This window comes from Thermobia domestica, chromosome 3, assembly GCF_964235325.1.
Source record: "Thermobia domestica chromosome 3, izTheDome1.hap1.1, whole genome shotgun sequence".
NCBI lineage: Eukaryota > Metazoa > Arthropoda > Insecta > Zygentoma > Lepismatidae > Thermobia > Thermobia domestica.
The window spans coordinates 17,817,565-17,843,494 of record NC_137456.1 but is presented as its reverse complement, the minus strand read 5'-3'; the positions used below and the strand labels follow the sequence as shown (position 1 = coordinate 17,843,494).

General features: G+C 35.4%; 1 protein-coding gene across 1 annotated transcript; it reads right to left on the bottom strand.

The window, feature by feature from the left end:
- On the bottom strand, positions 1–24,933 carry LOC145681690 (putative glutamate receptor). The gene is made up of 3 exons (XM_081753309.1): positions 24,799–24,933; positions 9,450–9,532; positions 1–1,363 (listed from the first exon to the last, which is right to left on the bottom strand). The coding sequence occupies exons 1-3, from the start codon at positions 24,931–24,933 to the stop codon at positions 1–3; spliced, it is 1,581 nt and encodes a 526-aa protein (XP_081609435.1).
- Positions 24,934–25,930: the final 997 nt, after the last annotated feature.

Below are 25,930 nucleotides of genomic sequence, written 5' to 3'. Positions count from 1 at the left end.
TTAACTTCTATTCTTTAGTCTGGAACATAATGTATATCGAACACACTTCTTTGCGGACAGTGTTTTAGTAAAGAACGATTCATACAAAAATATAACTAAACTTAAGCTTAACCCAGACCCAAGGAGCACAAAAGCACCCATCATATGGTAAAGTGAAAGAATTGTAATTGAGTCATGTTCTTCATGACTTAAATTTTTATATTTTACACGAACTTCCAACAGAAGATCATTCATCCATTTTTCACGTAAACCAGATTCATCAACAATCATTACCAGTTGAGCAAATTTATCTTTGAATGGAGAACCACGGTGTAAAATATACCATCGCATACCAGATGTGATTCTCTCTTCAGCAATGTGCATCATAGGATTTCCCTCAAAATCAGTGTACATGGCATTTATTCTGTACAGAGTTAAGAACGAATCAGCGACAGTAATAAAATCACGTTGTTTAGCGACACGCTCGAACAAATAGTTAAAATGAGAATTGCCAATCCATTTGTTGTAAATAACTTTGGCATCATGGTCTGAAGAATGTTCAAAAAAGTCTCTGAACGTCAATGGGCCTCCTATGTTCAGTTCAGATTCAACTACGTCGCTCAAAGTGTTGATAGGTGCAACATAAGATGGTTTTGTCATGTAACTTACAAGAGCACTGCAGTACAAAGTGACAATTATAATGGAAAACAGAGACCAAACAGTGAAACAGATTCGAAGCCAAGTTTCTGTTGGTTCTGCGACGGAACCTGATAATAATATTGCAAAGTTGTCGAGAAAGTGCCTTTCTTTATGCTTTCGAGCTGAGTTGTGGCATTTTTCAAGAAGAAACACAGCGATTGAATATACTAAGTAAACTGTTACTGTGCATATCCATAATGAGGATTTGAATGGTAGGTAAATATTTCTCCATGCAGGAATCGGGTCAGGTGATGGTGCGACCCAGACAAGTTCACACGGATGAAAAGCGTTGATTGCGTCGTACAATTTGAGTTCTCGTAAGCGAACAAACAATGGAACGAGAGCCAAATCAGCTCGGTGGTTGTATATTTCTCCAAACATACCCGTAACAATACCTGTTTTCTCATCACGGGTACCCCAGTGATTTCCTGGTGCTATTTCAACATGGGATGTAAAATTTAGACTTCTTGCTAACGCTGTTAACACCCTACCTCCAATACCACTAACATATACTTCGCCATTCGTCTTTTCTTTTACGATTGTGTTGGGAGGCAGATTAAAAACTGTCACTTTAAGATCACACCCGTCTAAATTTCGTAATTTATCCGGGAAGAGATTAGTTCCATACAGGAAATAACCTAGCTTCCATTTATCAAATAATTGTATCACAGCAGTTCCACATTTTCTTTTAATATATGAAAAATAACTATATATATAAACTATAATTTCAAGAGACGATGTATTTAAGTGTGTCACAGGGAGTACACTTTTCTCAGGAACGGTTAACAGTGCATTAGTGACATTTAGATGCATCAACTCGTTAAAAATATTGGAAATTATTGTTTCACTGTGACTGTGGCTAATTAAACACAACACAAGTTTTCCTCTAGGATTCCATATGGATTTAGACATAATAGTTTGTAACGCGTTGTTTAGAAACCTAAAATCATGTAAGAGGATGATATAATTCATGTCCATTCTGGTAAAATGTTGATATTTGATAATAGTTGTGTTGATTTCTACATTTGAAGATACTGAGAATTGAATTACTGGAAAGTAGTTGTTGAAAGCTATATCTTTGAAGAGATGATTATGTGTCACTACCACTACTGTCTGTGTACTTCCAAAATATGATGACACAATATGGCGAACACAGTTGCCAAGTGCCATTAATTCTTGCACAGTTTCAAGAGTCACAGAATGAACTTTGATGAGTGAAGTCACTGATGGAAAAAGTACTTTTACTGCTACAACCATCAAAAAGTAATTGACATTTACCATTTCCGTAGTCCTATTCAAAGTATAATCTGAAATTAAAATAAATCACTAGTCAGAACATTGATAAGGAATCTGGAATAAAGAGCTTTTCAAAATATTTTCCGAACATAAATGAATTTTATAATACAGTACCTCGACTTACTAGATTAATTCAGTCCAAGATGTTACTCTTATCCCCAATGGAAAGTATCCTGAGATTAATTTGTCCAAAAGGATTGTATCTTAAAACTCTTACATTACGAATCGAAGTTACGAGATTAAGTTATCCCAGAAAGTTTATTTATTGAAATTGGCAAAATTATTTATTTGCCAATTATAAACCATACAAGTAACTAGATATGAAACTTATCTAAGCATGTTTTTAAACTAAACCTTTTTTAAAAAATAATTCAAATTTTCAAACCTTTGTAACTTCGTTCTTATTCACTCTGGAAAAGTTACACCATGACCATGGTATCCAACATTAAGGTACTTTTGATGTGAGTTATTTTGTCCATCTGCGTTGTGTTGTATGTGTGATAGAGGCTTCGAAACTTTGGATGTTTGTGATACTACTGTATAACATTCTTAGTTTGTAACACTGAATAATAAATGTGATATTTTTAATAAGAAATAAAGAAGAATATAAGGGAGAAAAATAAAGAAGAATATAAAAATCCAAAAGTAATAGTAGTGCATGTAGGAACAAATAATGTAGGAAGAACAAACGGAAAGTACCTAATGAAGGAAATGTGAGAGTTCCTAGAAAAAGGTAAGGAAATATTTCCTGAAAGTAAATGGGTCGTAAATTGATTAATATATAGAAATGATGTTTATGAGGGTACTATAAAAAAGCTGAACGATGGCATAAATTGGGTATGTAAACAGCTAGAAACGGTATATGTAGATGCAAATAGGAGACTAACCAAATATGAAGCAGCAAAATGATGGAATACACCTTAACTGGAGAGGACGGTGTTTCTTGGGACAACAAATCTTGGAAGAATGTGAAAAAATTCTTGAAAAAGGAATTATGGACCTGAATTATTGACTGAAAGGAAAAGCAAAATGGAGTAAGGCTGACAGAAATGAAAAAGATAAATAAAAGTAATACTGTACATAATTCTAAACATAATAATAGGTTGTTTAAATATTTAGGGAGGGGGAAATAAAATAGAAAATGGAAGGAAATTATTGATAATATGGAGAAATTAAATATAAACATAATGCTAATTACAGCAACAAACATGAGGGATGAAATTACCCCACCTTTGGAAGATACTAAGTACAATTGGGAAGGAAGAAATAGAATGACCGGAGATATTAAAGGAGGAGGAGTTGGATTCATAATAAATAAAAATATACATATCATAGAAAATAAATTAAAATGCAAAACTAAGGCCATAAATGATCATTTATGGGTAAAGGTAAAATTGAAAAAGAAAAAGAAATTTTATGTAGGCGTAATATATTGGAGACCGGAAAATAATCTAGAGTGGAACACGGAAATATATAATTGTGTAAATGAAGATTTAAGTGAAATAAGAAAAGAAAATGTAGATTATATAATAGGAGGGAATCTAAACGCACATTTGATAGAAACGGAAGGGGAAATAAACAAAAATGGGCAGCTTTTATACTCACTAGTAGAGGATTTTAATTTAGAAATAATGAACATAAGACAAACACCAGTTAAGAAGACATATTTCAAAAGAGAAATAGCTACTACTATAGATTACTTTCTTGTTAGTGAAAAAAGTAAAAAAATGGTTTAAAAATTTGATGTTGATGAGGAGGGAATTTATAGTGTAGGAAGTGATCATAGATTACGAACAATGGAACTATTTGATCAAGCGGGCAAGAGAAATTACTAAAAAAAAAAAAAGATCAAAACAAACTTATTAGAAAACTGGAAAAAGAAGATATAAAGAAATATAAAGAGAAGTTAGAAAAATAATACATAAATGAACAAACCTACGAATCTCTAGAAACAAAAATTAAAAGTGCTGCAACTGAAGTCACAAATGTAAAGGAAGACAAGAAAGATTATTAAACAAGTAGAAAATTTGATTGGACCAAAGATACAGAAACAAAAATTAATGTAAGAAAAGAAAACGCCGATCCATAGATTAAAACTAAAGAAATTCAGGAAAGAAAACATTGGGAAATAAGAAAATTCAAGCATGGAACGAATATATAAATAGCAAGAAAGATGCACTCATAGCTTAAAATGAAAGAAATAAAAAGTTTCAATGAAGAAATAGCAGAAAAAAGTAAGTCAGGAGGAAAAGAAGCAGGGTAAAGATTTTGGAGATATGTTAGACAAAAACAAAATGAAACAGAAAAAAAAACATTCTTAGAAATGAAAAGGGAGAATTGCTGAAAGACAGGACGGAAATTGAGACGTAATTAACAAATTGGGCGGTGAAACAAAATTATGAAGAACGGATAAATGAAACAAATAAAGTAGCAAAAATAAATAGTAAGAGTTTTGAAGAAGAAAGTCAGGAATTAACATATAATATTGAAAATGTGGAAACAGAGAAAGTTAGGAAAAAGCTAAGAAGAGAGAAAGCAACAGGAACAGATGAGATGTTAATAAACCTAGATAATAAATCTTTGGAAAGTTTAAAGAATATTATGAATAATATACTTCAATCAAGAACCATTCCTCCAAGTTGGAAGCAAACAAGGATTAAGTTAACATATAAAAGAAAAGGAAAAGATAAACATGACATAAAAAAATTATAGACCAATAGCTATTACCAGCTGCGATTATAAGTTCTTTGCAATTATTCTAAGAGACAGATTAATGAACTGGCTAGAGAAAAACAAAATATTAAGTGAGCTACAAAACGGATTCAGAACAGTAGAAGAATAACACATAACATCTACATTGTAACACAATTAATAGAAATATGCAGAGAAAGGAAAGAAGATTTCATAGTAGCATAGGCGTCGACTTGAAGAAAATAGTGGGGGGCTCAAACAATGAATAAATATATAATCATATTCAGCCGTTTTCTATCAACTGCTGGATAAAGGGCCCCTTCCCTCCAGATCTCGGTCCGCTGTATAAACTCCGGTGCTAAATTCATGACCTAAGTCAAATTTGTCTAAACGCATTAAAACAAATTTAAGTTCAAACTCTGGGAACTTTACTGCACCACATTGATTTTCACTTCTCATATCAGTGTTTCCATAGTGTTGGTTGAAACTTCAGTTCTCTATTAACCCTTTTAGGATTTTTGGTAACTTTTGTTACCATGGCGTACTATTGTCTTTTACTGATTATTTAGGTTCTATAACAGGTACTTAAGCCTTTTTTTTATTAGTCAAGTCAAGGAAGGACCAAAAAACACCCCAGATGCGTTTTGGAACCGGATGGTCAAGTTGGCTGCGCCAAGGGGGGGCAGAAGGGCGTGACTATTTACTGTTTCTTAAGGCAAATTTCAAAAATTTTTCACGTCTTTATTTTTCAGGATATCAGATTGGAATTGTATGTACCTTTCGGTATTTCTCAAATTTTTCTGAGATCTCTACGTGAAACCGAGTCCGGGTACGAGGGGCACAAATGTTCCGAGTGGCTGATTTTTTCAGAAAAAAATCAGTTTTCCCGATTTTTCCGGTTCAGGAATACGACACGTACATGTGTGATGTGTGTGTTGGAAAGGGCTTGTTATACTAAAGAAAATAAGCATGACTTTAGGGTAAATAGTAATGACGTAGTAAATTTTTATATGTATATATATACTGTGTGTGTGTGTATATAAAGAGAGAGCCTAAATTCAGACTTTCAACATTTTTTCTGCCCTTTGTTTTTAAGATACAAGATTGGAATTTTGCACACAAAAACAATGTATTGTTAGAAAAAAAATCAGATCCCTACGTCAACCCAGGTCTAGGCCAGAGGGTCAAAATATTTTGGTTGGATTTACAAAAATACTTCCGGGTTTTTCCCTAATTATCTGATTCAGATGCATGATAGGGACATACAAGTGATACCGTTGGAAAGGGCTTATTATACTGAAGAAAATGGCGTTTGAACCATGACTCTAGGCTAAATAGGAATGACGCAGTACATTTATATATATATATATATATATATATATATATATATATATATATATATATACACGAAAAGATGTGTCACCTTCAGACTTTCAAAAATTTTCTTCCGACCTCAGTTTTCAAGATACAAGAACGAAATTTAGCACACGTATTATGTATATAACAAGATTTTTTTTTAAAAAAAGATTCAGATCCCTACGTGAACCCAGGTCCGGGCCAGAGGGGCACAAATATTTCGAATTTTTTCGAAGTCTCATTGTTTTTTTTTTAATGTTTCTTGTTTCTGGTGTATAATGCGGACAAGAGAGTGGTACCGTTGGAAAGTATGATCTATTCTGAGAAAAACGAGGTATGAACCACGATCCTACGATAAATAGTAAGGAAGCAGTAGTTGTTTGAGTGAAAGTCTAAAATTTACCTCAAAAAGTGAAAATCCTAAAAGGGTTAAACACCGTTTTGAAAACGGCGCTTTTTATCGAATAAGAAGGCTGTTCGTAACATTGAATTAAAGGCACGACGTAATTTACGACAGAAATTCTTGCTCCTCTTTGTTAATTCTTCCTCAACTGGATTATATTGGGCGGGGCGATGACCCGACCTTTAAATATTGGGGGGTAAAAGTGCCCTGCTCCCCCAAAGTCGGCGCCTATGCATAGTAGCATTTATTGATGTTGAAAAAGCGTATGATACAGTCAAGAGAAAGATATTATGGGAAGTAATGTGAAACTTAGGAATCTCAAAGAAATTTATTATGCTCCTTAAGGAATTATATAAGGATAACAAATGTAGATATGAAATGGGAAACATAAAATCAAAATGGATAGACAGTAACAAAGGTTTGAAACAAGGATGTCCTCTATCACCAGTTCTATTCCTGATATATATGCACGAAGTGGAAGAAGCATTGATCAAAACAAACAGAGAGATAGAATGAAGATTGCAAGGAAAAGAAAAAAAAATAAGAAAAATCCCTGGCACTCTATTTGCGGATGATGTAGCATTGATGAGTAATAATATTGAAGACATTAAGAAAATGGTAGAAACAGTGGTTAGGAAAGAAGAAGAAATTGGTTTAAAATTAAATAAAGAAAAAAGCAAGTTCATGGTTTTTAGTGGAGACATAGAGGATAAAAATATACAAGCAGGAAACATACTAATAAGCAGGACTCAGAAAATAGAATTTTTAGGAACTACACTTGAAGAAGGAGAACAATACTTACTTGAACACGAGAAAAAACTGAAAAATAAACTACGAAAATATACAACAATTATAAAAAAAATAAAGCTATGGGGTCATACAACAGATATGAGGTGTCAAGAATACTTTGGAAACAAGTAGAAGTACCGGCGCTAACATACGCAAATGAAGTAATAACTTTAACGGATAAAACCAGGAATATTTTACAACAAGCACAAAATCAAATTGGAAGGTTTACCCTAGGAGCAAATAAATTAAGTGCAAATGTAACAATAACAGGAGAGATGGGATAGAGTGATTTTGAAAAAAGAGAAGTTATGAGTAAAATAAAATATGTTGGAAGATTAAAATTTATGGAAGAAACAAGATTAGTAAAAGTTGTGCATGAAGCCACTAAACATATGAGAAAAGGGGAGAACACAAAATGATTTAGGAGAGTTAGGAAACTAGAAAGAAAATACGATCAAGGTACCCGCTGGCACAGAGAAGAGAATTATAAAAGTTGGGGGAAAAATCACTGAAAAAACAATTAAAGAAAAAGCACAAGAAAATCGGTATTAAGTAGTCAAAAAGAGCAGTTTGAAAGGAATATACACTCGAAAGGCGTTATGAGCAGGGGCGGATTAAGGTTTCTGGCGCCCCTAGGCACTCTGACACAAGGCACCCCCTCTTTAACATACACCTTCGCACTTCTCATAAAACACAAGCACAAATCATGTTTAAAATATATATGCATACCAGTATACCAAAACTCCGTTCATTATATTATATAAAATAAACATTTATGACGCTTTGAATCTTAAAGGTTATAGGCTTCATCTTTACATATCATAATATGGACGGTTAACATTCTCTTTTTACCTTTAAACATCAACAGTTACTGGAAATAGTACGATATTTGCTTCAGAGTAAAACACTTCTTCCTGGCTTTAACGTCTGCAAATAAACTAGCACGTGGTTCAAAAGCTATCTTTCTTAACAGTTCGCTTTCAACACACATTTTGCTAAGAGCTGAATGTTTTTTGTTGTGCATTCTGGACAGTAAATGACTCTCAAAGCGTTTTAACACAGAAAACGATCTTTCACCTGAACAGTTCGAAGTTGGCGCAGTACAAACATTGCAAGGCAAATATCTGTATTGGGAAAGATGGTTTCAAGTTTCTTTGTCCGAGCATGGAAGCTTCATACCTGCTGCAAGTGGGTCTACCATTCCCGAATCGAACCCGGGTCTCCCACGTCAAAGGCGCGTACGCTAAACGCTTAGCCACGAAGGAGCTCAGTAAGGAATATTAATTGAAAAAGAGAGTATTAAGAAACAACTTCTACCTTTATCATTGTTTTGCATTGTAATATAGGAGTTTAGGGGTGTACATATACAATTTTGTATATACAATTAAATTTAGTGAATTCAACATAATTCTAGGTTTTAGGATTATTTTGTGTAACTGAAATGTGGAATGACTCTAAGTATTGTTGAGTTTTGATGTATTCCAAGAAAGTGAAAACTGTAGGGCCTACCTAATGGCAACGAACATGTTTCGGGAAACTGCAAAAGTATTCCGTTAAATGTCGCAGCATATGCTTGTAGTATTTACCGTGTTTCTAAGAGTAATAACACATATAATAGCATGCGTGGAATTAATTAAGTTGTTCATTAATTCTAGTCAGGCCTGTATCCAGGAGGGTCTAGCGGGTCGGGCCCCCCTAACTTCAGCCGCCCCCCCTCTACATTTTTGGGATGGCTACCGACCTGATTCTAGTTTCAATATAACTTTTGCAAAACAATTCTCATTATTCATTACTATCATTATTTGATCAATATTATCCCTTCTATTTATTTGTTTTGCAAATTTGTTATTAAATAGGCCCCTAATCTGATCACACAATTTTGCAGACATAATTTTAAGATGTTCATGAGCAAGGAATCAAATCTCTTTTTAAGAGTACAAAGGGCTAGTATCTACTTGCGTTGCTCTTGTCAATTTACATAATAAGATATTAAATACGATATACTGTATTTTAACTGAAAAAGACAGTATTATAATACTTATACAACCTTTCGTCAAACAAATTGTTACAAGCAACCAGGAAAAATAACATTGATATAAAAATATTCAGATCATGTCTTGCCCCCCCCACTTTTAACGTCCAACCGCCGCCACTGGTGATGTACAGTGGTGTTGTAAGTCTGCACTGCTAGAATTAAATACTATAACGTTGATACGTATTTAAAATTTTGACATACCTTGTGCCTTTAGTAACTGTCTGTGAAGCTTTAATCTGTCTGAGCGAGCCACATCTTCCTAACCAACTGGTTCCAAACTGAATCTGAAAAAACAAAAAACATTCGAAATACGTAAAGGTACTCAAGTGTGTTTTAGTGACATTCATGGCTCTTGTTAGTAACTTCAGTCTTTTGCATTCTAATAATTGATAATAGCAAAGACCTTGGAAGAATGCCACTCAAAATATTACACACTGAAGAAAAGTCCTAAGAAAGATGTTTTTCTATTACGAATATGATATGGTATTGAACACAACATTCCTATTCTGCAGAGGTGACCACTGAACCGTGTACCAAGTAGCTATACTTCGTTTAGTATTGATAAGGAATATGCTTGCTGAAATATACTTCATAAGTTTTGAACTTCCAAATTAGAACATATCAACAAAAGTATATTAATTCAAGTAAGTTCGTTAAAACAATATTTTTAATAATGTAGAGTTCAAGTTTCAATGTTTTTTCATTTGGTCACTATCAGGTATTGCAGTGTAGATCGTGGAGTTTCCAACGCGTATGTGTTATATCAACCAGACTAAGGACTAGGGTTTTAAAACCTACGGTTCATTTATTGGAGCATTACTTCACGAATCAAATAAAATATTCATAATTACAATCACATTCTGGGAGTTACACCCACGTTCCTGGTTTCTATGTTTTGATAAGAAAGCGTATGTAACAATAAGTATATGATGCAAACGAGTATATTATTATGTTAAGTAGTGTCGATACTGCGTTATTGTAAACACTCTGGCAATAAAAAAATTCCCGGTTGCGTGTCACAAAACCACAAGAAGTAAATTAATCAACAGAAACTATTCTACTGCGCTGCAAGCTTGAAATAACATTTGTTATAGATCTGTATGATAAACTACTTTGTCCTTCACTCTAGACAATATCAGAAAATCAATTACTGATTATTAAGTTGATAATGTGAAGATTGTATCAGTGAACAGAATATGTAAGTTCTGAAGCGGAATGGAAACTTACGAGAATCAATTTTCAAGCATATAGCTTGGTAATGATTCAGTTCGGCTGGAAATGCAGCATGGCGACTCTGTGCAATGTACACTCATGTCCAAAATGATTGTCGCATATCTATAACTGTCTTATTGTAAGAATATCGCAATGTCTTTATAGGTAGAGTCAAATGAAGGACCGGGTGACTTTTTCCCTCCACCAAGCTTTATTACAAAATATAATAGACTGATGCTGGGTCCCTCGGTGGTCTGCCTTTTATCTGTCTTCTTCGGGTCCTTCCGTGAGGTTCCGTCTTCTTTCGGCGTTTCTCGGAGTTTTTCGTGTCGGCTTCTCGTCTGCTACGCTCTTTTCAAATAATAGCACGTGTTGTGGTGAGATGTGCTCATGTCATGATGTTGGGATCCTTGCAATATAATGTTATAATGATTTTGCATGGTACTTTTAATACTGATATTATGTGTATAACCCAGAAATGTATATTTATGGTAAATTTCATAGGAAAAGAATTATAAATACGAAAATTAGAAAATGTTGCTAAATGAACAAAAAGTTTTATTTTCGTTTTATTGTTCTTATTTATTGCTCTTTTGACATGAAATTTGCCGCACACATGTCTTTACCGATTATACACATACTAACATTATAAGAAATACCAGGCAAATTCGTTATCAAATTATATTCCTACAACAACATATTTATAGACATGCGACAATAATTTTGGACATGAGTATATATTGCTAAAAATCCCATATGTTATACCTATCCGCTCCAAGTTCGAGGAAATTAGAAACATCGAATCCAGGAGAACAGTGTGTACTAAAACAAAAATTGTAGATTTAAATCATATTTCAACTTTGATTAATGTTATTTAAATTTTTATTTGAGAATTAATTTTATGTACCTAGTAATAATTGAGCTTCCTTGTTTGAATGTTAAATTGGCATTTCTATTATGTATTCACCACCATTATGTATGCCTTATCTTCCTGGCAGTTCAATTCCTTCTTTGTAAAATGTGGTTGGCCGGCCTGGAAGAAATTTTCGAAAGCATGACTGACTTGCTCTTTCTAATTGAAGATTTTTCTTTTCAAAATTTTTTCTAAGGAGCAGAAACGGTGGTAGTCTAACGGAGCAAGGTCCTGGGAGTAAGGGGGATGTGATAAAATAGACAGTTTAAGCTAAAGAATTTTTTTTTTGAGTCAACCTTGCTATATTTGATAATCATTGTCGTGTAAAAGAATAATATTTTTGCAATTGACGAGTGCAGAACGCTTTTCATACAGTTTTTCTTTCATTGTTTGCAGCTGCTGAGGTAGGCTATGTAACTGTAGTAATCGTCGATTTGAACAACTCGTGATGAATTATACCTAGACAATCCCACCATGTCTCTTTGTGACCAAGTGGAACCCAATCTTTCTTTGTGCAGGTTTCCAGATTCGATTCCCTGTGAGGTCAATCATAGGTTCATTAGTTTGAGGTTTAGGATCGTTTCTCAGCAATCAATTCGTACGAGGGACACTAGGAAAGGTTTCAGACATGGGTCTCTGGGTATGCAAAACTTTATTATATCTATTACATTTTTTTTAATATTCTCCATGCCAAAGAAGCATTCAACAGGAAGAGATTACTCTTAACTAGCAGGCTTAATTTGGACTTAGGAAGAAGTTGGTCAAGTGCTATATATAGAGCATTGGACTTTATGGTTCAGAGACTTAAGGACATTACGGAAGTTAAAGAAGAAGTATTTAGTGAACTATGGAATGTGCTGTTGGAGGAAGATAAAAGGGACAGAGATAGTAACAACCGAAGATATTTTAAAAAGGATAGGAGAGAAGAGGACGCTTTTGGCCAGCATCCTTCGTAGAAGCCAATTGGATTGGGCATATCTTGCGAAGAAATTGTCTTCTTCATACTGCCATAGAAGGAAAGATGGATGGAAAAGAAGGAAGAAGAAGAACACGAGTAATCGATGATTTGAAAAATAGAAGAAAACATTGGGAGTTAAAAGAGGAAGCTGAAAATCGAGAAACATGGAAGAAACATTTCCAGACCCAAACTGAAAATTAAGAAGAAAAAAGCCCTGATTAGTCCTAGGACCTGCCAAAAGGCAGAATACTTAATAATAATAATAATAATAATAATAATAATAATAATAATAATAATAATAATAATAATAATAATAATAATAATAATAATAATAATAATAATAATAATTCTCCATGACACTTCACACAAAGTCTCATACTTCTGAACTAATTCTGGAAGCATTGGCTCTAGTCTGGTTCAGGCACTACACTTAATTGCTCTGTGTAAGCAGTGTCAGCATCTTCACAGGAAAGAAATCAACGTCCATGGAGTTTACGTAGATTTCATCGTAAGAAACATGAAGAAGTCAGATTGTGCTAGGTCAGGACTGTAGAGTGGGTTGCTAAGAAGTGTAACACGACTGTCTTCAAATGAATTTAACTTGATGTTCGCTGAGTGAGCAGATGCATTGTCATGCAGCATGGTTAGCCGCAGGCCTGTTCTTGGTCCTCTCTCCTCGATTTTCTATAACACTTCTAGAAGACAAACACTTGTGTACCATCTCGCTGTAACTGTTCGTTGATTTTCTAAAGAAATTGAGGCCACATGTCCATTTGGTAAGAAAAATTTTGCTACCATTTTCTTTACAACACTTCTTGACCTTTTGAATTTCATGTGTGCTTCTTCGCCAGGAAACAACCACACAGACGATTGGCACTTTGTTTCGGGGTCAAATTGATATATCAATGTTTCGTCACCAGTAACTATGTCTGACACCCTCTTAGTATCACCATTGTTAAATTTCTGGAGCATGTCTTGACATCATTCGACAAGAATCTACTTCTGAGTATCTGTCAAGTTGTGGGACACCCAACATGAAGAAACATTCCTTACACGCAAGTATTTGTGCATAATGTTTGAAGCACTCGGCGAACTAATGCCAAGAGCACACTCAATGTCACTGTAGTCATCACTTAATACACTGCACTTAATACAATATTTATCAACTGCAGTCTCTTTTCGTCCCCTTCCTTTTTTCTTTTCCTTTCTTTCTTTCTTTCTTTTTCTTTTTCTTCTTTTTTCTTTTCTTTTCTTTTTTTTTTTTTGCTATCATACCTTCTACTACGTTCCTTATAATACAGTTCTTTCCCAGCCAGTTTCCCTTTCTAATTACATCTAAAATTATTCTTTCCTCCCCCAATATTTGTAACACCTCCTAATTAGTTTATTCTCTTTATTTTTCTCTACACATGCCTTTCGAAAGCTTATTTATTTTCATTACTTTTGCATAATGTCAATGTTTCTGCCCCATAAAATAAATACCCTACATGAGATTTTTTTGTCTCTTTCTTGAGTTCCCAAAAATAGCTTTTCTTACGTCTTTAACTTAAAAATAATCTGCCTTATGTAGAGTAATCTGCCTGACGCATGATTAACGTCATACTAAAGGTCTGACTACTGTAGGAAACATACAGGGGTTAGACAAAAAAATCTAAAACGTTTGCAAAAGTGTGAGACTCATACTTAGTATGGTATGGTGCCTCCTTTTGTGTCCAAAACAGCTTGGATCCGACGTGGAATGGACGTATACAGCTCCTGAATCGTGGTGTGTGGAATTTTGTACCATTGTTCCTCCTAAATATGCTACAATTCCTTAAGGGATGCTGGTGGAGGGTAATGAGACGGAACTCACCTCCCTAACTCAGACCACAATGCCTCAATGATGTTCAGATCTGGTGATTGTGGGACCCAGGGGAGGTGTGATAACTCCTGGTCATGCTTCTCAAACCATGATTTCACCGTTTTTGCAGCGTGACAGGGTACCAAATCATCTTGGTAGATGCCATCACCATCAGGGAACAATATTTTGGGCCATGGGTAGAACCTGGTCCCCCAAAATGGCCTCGTACGCCTTAGCATTCATCATTCTATGCAGGGTTATGATGGAACCTGCAGAAAACTGCGATATCACTGCCCATACTGTAACAGAACCATTCCCATGCTTTACAGTTGGGAGCACACAGTCAGTATCATAGGCGTGCGACGGTGTTCCCCATACGTAAACACTACCGGTTGTTGGAAACAAGGTGAACATCGATTCATTGGACCACATTACGTGTTTCCACTGCTCATGAGTCCACGCCTTGTGGTCCTCGCACCAATGGATACGTCTCTTCACATTTACTGCTGTGACCAGGGGTTTGGCGATAGCGGCTCTGCCACGAATTTTCATTTTATGAAGTTCCCGTCGTACTGTTTTCGATAAAACCGGGCTCTGTAGGCTGGAATTGAGTTCAGACGTAATTTTCATTGCAGTTGTCTTCCTTTTAGCTGCTACAATACGTTTTAATGCCCTCCGGTCCCTATCTAACAGGATTGTCTTTCAACCACTGTTGTGCTTTGCAGACGTCGTTTGCCCATGAATTGGTATGCCCTCGTGACATTGGACACAGTACCTTTCGATACCCCCACAATGTTCGCTACTGTTGCCACTGAAGCTCCAACCAGACGGGCACCAACAATCATGCCTCTTTGGAAGTCTGTCAGATCGCCCATTTTACCACACCACTTTCACACCACGACACTCATAGGTGCTGCTGACGGAAGAGGAAGGTCCACATGACACATTGAAAACAAAAAATGATCAGCAAACGCAACACGTGTTGTACAGTGGAGGGCCAAACTTACGTGTCCTGTATGAAGTGTTTTTAGTTTTCTGTCTCTCCCCTGTATGTTAGTCGAACTGTTTAGTATGGCACTAATCTCGCGTGAGAATTTGCATAAGGCCTAATCACATTTTTAATGTATTTGAACATTTTTATGTAATTCGATTGTGTTCATATAGTGACAGATACACCGACTGAAATTCAACAAACCTGCAACATTTAGAAAGTAATCAGAATGTAATTTATGAGACAGTGTTCAATAGTGTTCTAACTTTTGAGGGGGAAAGGCAGATGGGTATCTAACCTCCTCCCATTTAAGCTACCCATCGTTTGAATAGGGGCCCTCTTCAAAATAAAACTGTCTTACTTCACACGAAACGATACGAATATGAATGCACAAATGAAACATGAAACTAGTTTATTGCATCCCAAAAGTACCATTAAAAAACATAAATGAAACAAAAATGTAATCTGGGCCTATTTTCATAAAACATCTACTATTAAGGTCCCAAGAAATAATATAAATTTCTTAAGCCTGTAAACTATGTCAAATATTGTCCCTTCAGTTTAACTTGCGAAGTAGGAAAGAGATCACCAAATAACTTAGGTGATGGTAATCTTAGAGAAAAAAAATGAGCCACAAATACATACATAAGCAATATTACTGACTCTTGCACATTTGTTGCAGATAATTTTGAGTCATTATCCATACCTTGAAATTATGATTACTGTAGTTACTGGAATTACTGAAAATTGCTGTAAATTAACCCTAACAACAAAATTCTGATTTCAGATTTGAATTTACCGCTTTAAATTCCTTCCTCATGCCAATACCTTGTGGCCCACTTGCCGGTAAATATCGATCGTCAATATAGCGACGTGTGGAAGAATTACTATTAGTGTGTCACTAATGACAGGGTTATGTCGAGTCGAAACAGATATCTAGAGTCGGCATCAAGGACGTACGCAGAGGGTGGGTCCTGGGGGTCCGGACCCACAACATTTCTACTTTTGTGTAAATTTAGCCTAAATTCGGGGTCAATTTTAGAAATTTTAATATAAAATACCCTCCTATTGAGTTTGGACCCACCCGGAATTAAATTTCTGCGTACGTTACTGGTCGGCATGTTGAAGTTGCCATCGCGTAGCAGTGAGGATTTCATCGTGGTCCGCGATCCTTCGATTCGTCGTGCAGAATCGCAAAGGGACCAATACGAACTATCGCCAGTCATGTACAGTTGCGGTTATTATTATATATTCTTTGTCATGACGAATTCTTCCTAAAGTGAGCTCTGGGAGTTAAGAGTAATCCCTGCCTGTGTATCATGAAGTGAAAAATCTTGAGATGAGTCCGTATAATTGTATGAATTTAGATGGCAACTGTCGCCGATCATTCCTAAGTGAATATATTACAACCATGAAATAAAGTAAATAGACGTGTACCATTTCTTATAAAATTACATGGCGAATGCATTTTATCTGATCCCAAATGGTTATCGTCGAGTATACACGGTTAAAGGTGCATTCTGATTAACCAAATTAAAAAGATTCAAAGATTTATCCCTTTACAAGCGATATTTTATTCATTGTCTCCGTGGCTAGTCGAAAGAACACGCGGCTCGTAATTGTAAGGTTGGTGGTTCGAGCCCACTCAGAGGTACTTTTTTATTTTTTAAAAAAATGTCTTTTACTCACCTTAATGTAAACAAATCATGCATATTTGCGATTGAACGTATTTTGGGTGAGTAATTTTATGGTTCATTATCGTTTCGTCGCGTCTCTGCCGCTGGTGGGCCGCTAGGGTACAATTTTGAAAACGGAAGTGAGGCCTCCGCGGATAGTCGTTGCGGGGCCACCAATTTTTGGCGAGATGTCTCTAGTTGCCCATCGGTGGTCCACCGACGCTTACGGTATGGGGTTATTATCCATACATTCAATGGAAATCTATTCGTGACAGCGAAATTCTGATTTCAGATTTGAATTACCGCCTTACTTCCATTTACTAACTAGCTAATTCTATGGCCTATGGAATCCGGAGGATGAATGTCGCGTTTACAAAAGCTCTCCATTGACTTCTATTCTTAGCCAACTGGATCTAGTTTCTATTTGTATTCCTATTTATGTGAGATCTTAATGTTGTCCTCCCATCTGCTCCTTGGTCTTCCTAATGGTAGTTTGAAATTCCAGTTAAGACTTTGAAAGTGTTCCTGTTTTTCTTTCATTCTGACTACATGACCTGCTCACCTGAACCTCTTAGATTTGATGACCCTAATAGTGTTTGGTAAACGGTATAAATTATGCCCTTACATTCCATTAGAATTAGTATCATCCCGTAAATAGAACCCTGTAAGAGGAGATGAAAATGGGAGGATGTGGTTGATCCTACGCATGCGCAAGATATGTTGCCAACTACGATTATCTAAACTTCTCAGTAGTAGACCTTAAATCGTTTATTTAAAAAAAAAACTAGTTTGTTTATTACTGAATGTTTGCCTCTTTGCAAAGCATCACACATCCTCTGCACTATTTTTGCAATTGGTACAATTGACAACAATAGAGCATCGTTTGATCTTTCTTTCTCAAAGTAAGCTCTGACCTTATATAGCATTTCCCTACTTAGACTTCTGATCGTAGTACTGTTCCCGAATTTTTTTTAAAAAAAAAGATCTATTATCTTCCATATCATAGCGTTAAATAACCAAAGTATCAGAGAATTTGAAATCAATTATTAAAATTAAGAATAACTTATGTATCAAACACCTGAAAGTGCCGGCATTAAAAAAAGGGTAAAGAACTCATACAAATATATCTACACAATCCCAGATATTAACACACAAAAGAATAGTATTTTAGTTCTCAAAAACACAAAAAATCAGATTTCTATACACCACTATAACACAATGCTAAGTAATAACTTACTGAGTGGAAAAAATTCTTTCACCCTTCTTATTTTTACCTTTGTGTTACCAAGAAAACCATCGGAAGACCAATCGGAAAACGACCATTAGGAAGACCTAGGCACAGATGGGAGGACAATATTAGGATGGATCAGATTTTGTCAGTGGAGAGCTTTTGTGAACGCGGCATTGAACCTCCCGGTTCCAAAGGCCATAGAGTTAGTTAGTTACCAAGAAAAAAGGAAAGAAAAGACAAGAAAAAGGAAGCCTCCCACACATCTGTAGGTCAACAGAACACATGGTACATTTTGGCAATCATAGCATTCCATTCGCTTAGGGTCTAAAACAAGAGACATGGCTCACTCACCCCTCGAACTAAGATATTTCCGATGCTTGTGAAGGTTTGTTCTTTGGCTGGGTTTCGTGTAGTGTGCTGGTACATTGAAAATAAGGTCTTTGTTGTTACGAGGGTGTTATTATCGTATTCCGGTCCAGTGTAGTGTGGATAGGCTAGTGTAATAGTTTGTAGGTGTATCGGTGTGTATTGTAGTGAATTAACGTGACTATGAATGTTATAAACACAAAGTGAAGCACAAAAAGATCCATTCACAGGTTAGAGGGGTGATTTGGCATGTTATTAAATTTATGGAGATGGAAGCTCGAGAAGGTACCCGCATGCGCAAAAAAATTGCGCGTATACTGTAACTCGCGATTTTTCGCATTTATTCCATTTTCCCTACGTTTATGAGTAAAATTCAGTTATTAGTATTTGGAAATGATAGAAAGCTATCCATTTAAGGAGATATTTCCAAAAAAATATAATAAAATAATAAAAATATCAGCAAAAAACGAAATTACGCTCGGTTTTGTGTATACTGGCAATTATGCTTTCGAGGGATTTGTAGTAGCAGAGCACGATTGCGAAGGGAAATTGACAATAGGCAGGATACATTTCCTCAATTTATTTTAAATTTTCCTGGTTAAACTGTGAATAAAGTGTGTTCAATCGACATTTTTTATAACACTAATCTCTGTTACGAACTCTCTTCAGTCAACGCTGAAGAGGAATTCGGACCACTGTCAGGGATTGAGTTTGTTAGAATGAATCGTTCGCAATAATCTAGAAAAAATATTTAGTGAACCTACAAAGCTTCTAAAATTAATATTAACTGTACCTATGGCGTCAGCAAAAGACGGAAAGTATTTTCCTACATCAAAAAGAATTTTTTGACTCTTTCAAGGAATTGGATATCTCAAGAAAGGTTATCACCATTGGAGATGCTTTCTATCGAAAAACACCTGACAATAAGAATACCAGAGTTCAACCAGCATGTATTAGACAGATTTGTTCCAATCAAAGATAGGAGAATGAACTTACTAATTAATTAAGGTGATTAATCGGATAAAATGTTCTGCATTTTTTATTTTTTTAAAACAGAATTTTATTTAATTTCACATGTCACATAGCATTTGCATCTAAAGTTATGCTGATTAGTCAATGAGTCCGCTTTATATCTTCTGTCTCTTATCGTTCGTATTGCAACACCCGAAACCACAATCCACTGGCCGCCACTGATTCCTGCTATACAGTTTTCTGGAGGGGACAATCTCCTCCTAAAAATTTCTGGCGGGACGCGTGCTCCTCATCCCCCCGGCTGGCAGCCCATGTGGCTATGTATCTAATTATTTTACAGAATCAATTACGAAATTCATTTTGAAGAAATAGTTTGAGGAGTGTTGACAAATGAACTTCTTGCACCGCTTGAATTCTTTGTGTCGAGTAAAATATTTAAAACTAACATTGTAAGTTAAATACTTTTGTATGTAGGATATATACTATTACTAGATATATGCTTATGCAATGTCAAATACATTTGTTTTCTTTTTTATGATTTATTGGAACCTCGCATCAGAATTTAAAGAATTGCTTCTAAGCGAAAAAATCACTAAAAGCCCCGAAAGCGGGGATTGATTTTGCAGGACAGAACTCGGCCCACAAAGGTCGTTTCGACTTAATTACCAATGTGTCTTTCCTTTTGTAGAACACAGTAGTCACTACTGCAACTCGAATTTGACGAAAGAAAGCGATCGGTACCGAAATTGGTCCTTTTCTGTCACCAAGTACCGGTACATGGTACCTAATACAGTTTCTGGAGCTACGTATATCCAACAACTGCACACCTGCTGACTATAAATTACATCAATCAACTCTTCTTTACGAATGAAATCGATTGGTGCCAGAATTAGTCACATCCAGTACACGGTACCTAATATAGTTTCCAGGGGTGGTGTAATTTCAGCTACTTCAGCTAAAGAAGTGGGTCACCGCAAGTGACTAATTTTGGTACCGATGACTTTCTTTCATTAAGAATAGTCGATTGATATATAGGTTGCATGTGTGTAATAGCTGGCAATACCCCAGCAATGGATACATATTAAGTACCTTGTACCGAAAGGAGTTAATCGGAAGTGACCAATTCCCATACCAATTGTTTTTTTACGTCAACACAAGTTTATTGATATATCGGTTGCATGTGTGAAATCGCTAAAGTATCCCACGCGCAGAAACTGTATTAGGAACCGTGTACTGAAATAGGTTAGTTCCAGTAGCGATCGTTTTCTTTCGTCAAAACTAGTTAATTGGCATATGGGTTGCTTGTGCAGTAACTGAATATCGCCCAGTTCCAGAAAGCCAATTAGGGGAGTATCGAAAGTTGTTGTCCGGAAGTGACCAATCCTAGTACCGATCGTTTCCTTTTGTCAAGACAAGTTGATTTATGTATAGGTTACATGTTTGCAGTCGTTGCATACAGCTCATCCCGGAAAGTAAACTACCATGTATTAGAAGTGTGTGCCTGGGAATGTCCATTTTGGTACTGGTTCAGGGCGAGTTGTTCGACCTATTGATCACATGTGTATAGTCGCTGCATATATCCCACCCCTTGGAAGTAAATTAGGTATCGTGTACCGAAAATGGGTGACCAATTCCGTTATCGATAGCATTTATTCAATAGTTTATTGATATATAGCTCGCATGTATGCAATTGTTGGAAATACCCCACCCCCGAAAACTATATTAGGTACCGTGTACCATAAATGGTCAATTCCGGTACCGATCACTTTCTTTGGTCAACAGAGATTTCGAGATTGATATGTAGCTTGCATGTGTACAATCGCTGGATAAATTCCAATCCTGGAAAATAAATTCGGTGCTCAGTACCGCAAGTGTGTAATGCACCACCCTTCGGATGTTGGTATTACAATAATTTTTCATTATTTAATTTGTTTACTTAAATTTCAAGTTCCAATCTAATGTTCATTATTTGATGTTGATTTTGTCCGCTGATCCATATTCCTGGGAAATCATTACAACGAAGTAGAACAAAGACAAATTAGGATGTACGGTAAACAAAAAAAAATTCAAAGGAAATGTAATTACAGATGAGTATTTACTAAATGTATTGTAATTCATTACATAAATAGAGGTATGAGCTAAAACGTACACTTGTGTTAGTATCTATACAGTCTCCCTTGAATTTTGTGGGCGACAGGTGTAACAGAATAACTTCTGTTAAAACAATGAAAAACTGAATGTTCAGTATTCTGGCTGAATTCAATTTTGTAACCGTCTTTCCCAGGAATAAGAATAATCTCGAGACAAATCAACATCCTGGATTGTATTGCCAATTTGTAACGCAATGAAGTATTAATATATATGATATATTTAACTATACAAATGATTCCTCAAGTTAAGATCCAAAATATTTATACACATCACTTACATGCTCCTTTCCGTCTGGGTCAAACAAGCCAATGGGAGCCCCCCACATTTACGGAGTGGAAATGCTGCACGGCGCCATGTTGATTTCACTACCCATAATGCATCAACACTTGATAGTGAAGAATCAAATCACCGATATTCTACTGCGAGATGTTTACGATTGATATCATAAGTAAGTTTAGATAATAAAATGTTAATGTTATTATTTAAGCACCTTCACCATACGTTTTTACATAGAAAATTTAAAAGAATCTCACGTACTGTTAGAAATTATTTGTAATTAACATTAGTTACATGTGAATATAGTGCACTTAGAAATTATTTGTAATTAGCATTAGTTACAGTGCACTGTTATAGAATAACCCCGCCATCCAGTGTCTTGTATTAATAGTAAAGAAACATTTCAACAACTAACGTTAATAGATAACACGTAAAAACAAATAAAACGTGTATTTGAACTAATGGCACGACTATACCAAACGGGGCCACTCAAATAACACAACAGAAAACAACAACAATGTAATGTGAGGTACCATAAAAGGGTACGCTACATTTTTCCCAGCGGCCTCAAAAAATTCTTTTTACTTGAAATCTTTCAATAATTCATTCTGCTTCTCTTCTGAACAATTAAATAATTTAATATTCATTAAATTTTGAACTGGCACTTCTCTCCCCCTTAAATTCTTCAGAAATACTGAATTATGTTGCACTTTTGACACGAAGTAAGATCCAGTAAACACAGGAAAATATTTATGTGTGACCTTTTTGAAAGCGTCCGAAAGAAAATGAGTTTTCACCATGACTAAATTCCCTTCCTTAATTTCGACTACATTCCTTTTTGTTTTTCTTTACTTCTTTGACAACAATCGTGGTTCCACTTGTATAAACTTCTTTGAATTCTCTACATTTTTTAGTTCAAGAGGCCAAGGAAATTTCTCCCGAAATCTATCTACAGCAGAGAAAGAAATGAACACCTCTGCCTACGTAAAATTTATGGAACTATTATAAGAATAATTCAATAAGTCTTGGGTAACTTTCAGGACATTTTTCCATTTGGTATGGTTACTACTACACAATAATCTGATGATCCTATTCAATTCACGATGCGATCTCTCAAGGATCCCATTTGCCCGTGCGTTGTAAGGAGAAATCAGAATATGCTATATCTGATGGTCGTTACAGTAATCTTTCCACTTCTGGGAAACAAATTGTGGGCCTTGATCGGAGACGATATAATTTGGATATGGACAAAGATAAAAGTAATCTCTCTCCAAAGTTCGAATAATTTCAGCAATGGTTGCTGTCCTCAAAAGTAGGTAACAAAGGAATCTGGAGTAAACCTCAACAATTGATAATACATAATAATATCCATAACTACATGGAAGTCTACCTACGTGATCAACACACACTTTAGAATTTGGTTTATCTGCCTCAATATGCAAGTCTTCGCGAGCAATTGTTCTGTTCGAAAATTTCGTTCTCGCGCACGATTCACAATTATTTATACGTTGCCGAAACGTTCGTTTTTTGACCTTTCCAAAAGAATAACTCTTGCACTAATTTCATACATTTAGCAACGCCAAAATGTCCTGTCCCATGAATGTGTTTTACGGTTCTTTCAATCAGAGATTCCGGAATCACTAGCAGCCAATTCTTTGTTTTTGAATTTTGAATATAAAGTAGATTATTTATAACCTTGATTCTAGATTTCATAGTTTCTGAATTCATTTTGACTCTCAACTCACAACAGCACTTGTCAGATGCTTGCATTCGTTCCAACTCATTTACATCAAACAAAGTATTTTCATTATAATTAATGAAATTTACTTGGTATTCTTCCGATTTGGCAGTGAGTTCAGGAGAATTTCTACTCAATATATCGGCAATTTTATTATCTACTCCCTTGATATGCTCAAATCGGAGATCAAATCTTTGTAGCTTCAGCAAATTTTTTTTGGTTCTAGGATCAAGGTTTTGCAAAGTAAAATCATATGTCACTGCACTATTGTCACAGTGAACCGTCACCTTCCTGCCTAATATGTAGTACGAAAAATGTTCACATAAGAACAGAACAGCTAGTAATTCTAATTGAAAATTCGAGTAAGACACTTCATGGAGTTTTAATTTTCGACTCGCATATTCGATAACCAAAAGTTCTCCATCGTCGTCATATTGAGCCAGATAACTCGCCAAATTTTCTAATGGAGCGTCTGAAAGTATATGAAAAGTCTTATTGAAATCTGGTTGACTAAGTGCAGGGGGCTCACTTAGCAACTCTCTTAATTGTTGAAATTTACTCTATAATTTCTCTGTAAAGCAATATTTCCTGTCTTTCTTTAAAAGGTCAAAGAATGGAGCCGTTAATGCAGCGAATTGAGGAATAAATTTTCTCCTCCACGAAAGAATACCTAAAAAGGATCTTAATTTCTTTTTATTTTTGGGTACCGGAAAGCACTTAATGGCTTCATTCTGTTTAGGGTTTGGCTTCAATTCCTTTCCATTCACAACATGTCCAAGAAACGAAATTTCAGTTTTTACAAACTGACATTTCTTAAAATTTAAAGCGAAATTTCCAAATTCTAAAATTTTGAAAAGTTGTTCCAAATGATCAAAATGTTCTGTCAGATTCGGACTAAAACATAATAAATCGTCGAGATAGACTAGGACAAAATTTCCAGGGTCTAGACCGAAATATGAATTCATCACATTTTGAAATATACTAGGACTAGATTTGAGTCCCATTGGTAAAACACACAAAACATATTGTCGTCCTAAATAAATAAAACTAGTGCACGGAAAGGAATCAGGATGAAGCCTAGCACCATAGTAACCCATAGTGGCGTCCATCAAACTGAAGATTTTTGCACCAGAAATTCGAGAAAGTATTTCGTTTATTGGTTCAACTTGGATTTTAGGGCTTATGACTTTCGAATTCAGGGATCTGAGGCCGATCACTGGCCTCACACTCCCTGAAGCCTTTTTCACGCAGTGAATGGGGTTTCTATAGCTACTAGGTTGTTCTTTAGCTATCCCCAATCTTATCCATTTATTGAGTTCTTCCTCAAATTCTTTATGCATGGCCTGAGGAATGGGATACATTTTTCCCACAACGGGTTCTTGATCGCTAAGCTCGATCTTGTAAGGCTCACAATTTATCGGCTTAGGGTACTCACAAAATAAATGTTTGTATTTTAATAACAAATCATGTAGTTTTATTTTAGTGTTTGTATCTAAATCAAGACGATTATCTACATATTCTTGGATTTTGTTTTTTGAAATTTCACATAAGTCTTGTTTCTGTTCCTCAGAAGGGGAAAGATTTTGATTTAATTCAGTTAACGATTTAGCATTTTCTACATGAATTAACAATATCTTTGGGTAAGAAAGGTCCAACGTAACTTTTTCTTGATAATTATTTTTCAGAATTAATTTTCTATGGTACTATCCAAAGTAACTTGAAACTTTGCAAAAAAAGGTGACCCTAATAACAAACCAGCTTTCAATTCTTTTACCACGAATACCGGAACTTCAAAAAGATTATCTTGTATATTTAAAGTTAGTTCCAACAATAACTTCACTGGGAAACTATCTTTCCCCGCAAATGCGTTTAAATGCACACTGGGTACAGGTTTGAGCTTGGCCGAACGAAAAGAATTTTGTAAGGTTAGCCAAATATTATAATTTAGGAGATTTAGCTCAGCTCCCGTATCCAGGATACACTTTATCTGCACTCTTATATTTGCGAGAGAACTCATCCCCGATTTCTTCCACATCAGACGAAGAAGATGCACCGGTCCCAGTTAGTATTTCATCAAATCGAATTTTATCAAATTTTGGAACTGATGGTTCCCTACCTTCCTGACAACTTTGTTCATTCGCATCACGGAACTTTCGGTAATCATCAACTTGTCGCTCTTTAACAGTTTTTAACTCAAATTCAAGTTTTGAGGTTATATTTCCAAATTTACCTTTTAGCATTGAAATCTCTTTAGTAGTAGCTTCTAACTTACAGTTTACATTTTCATTAAATTCAGCAAAATTTTCAGTTACTTTATCAAAATCTAACCTAATGTTATTCATATCCTGTTTTACATTA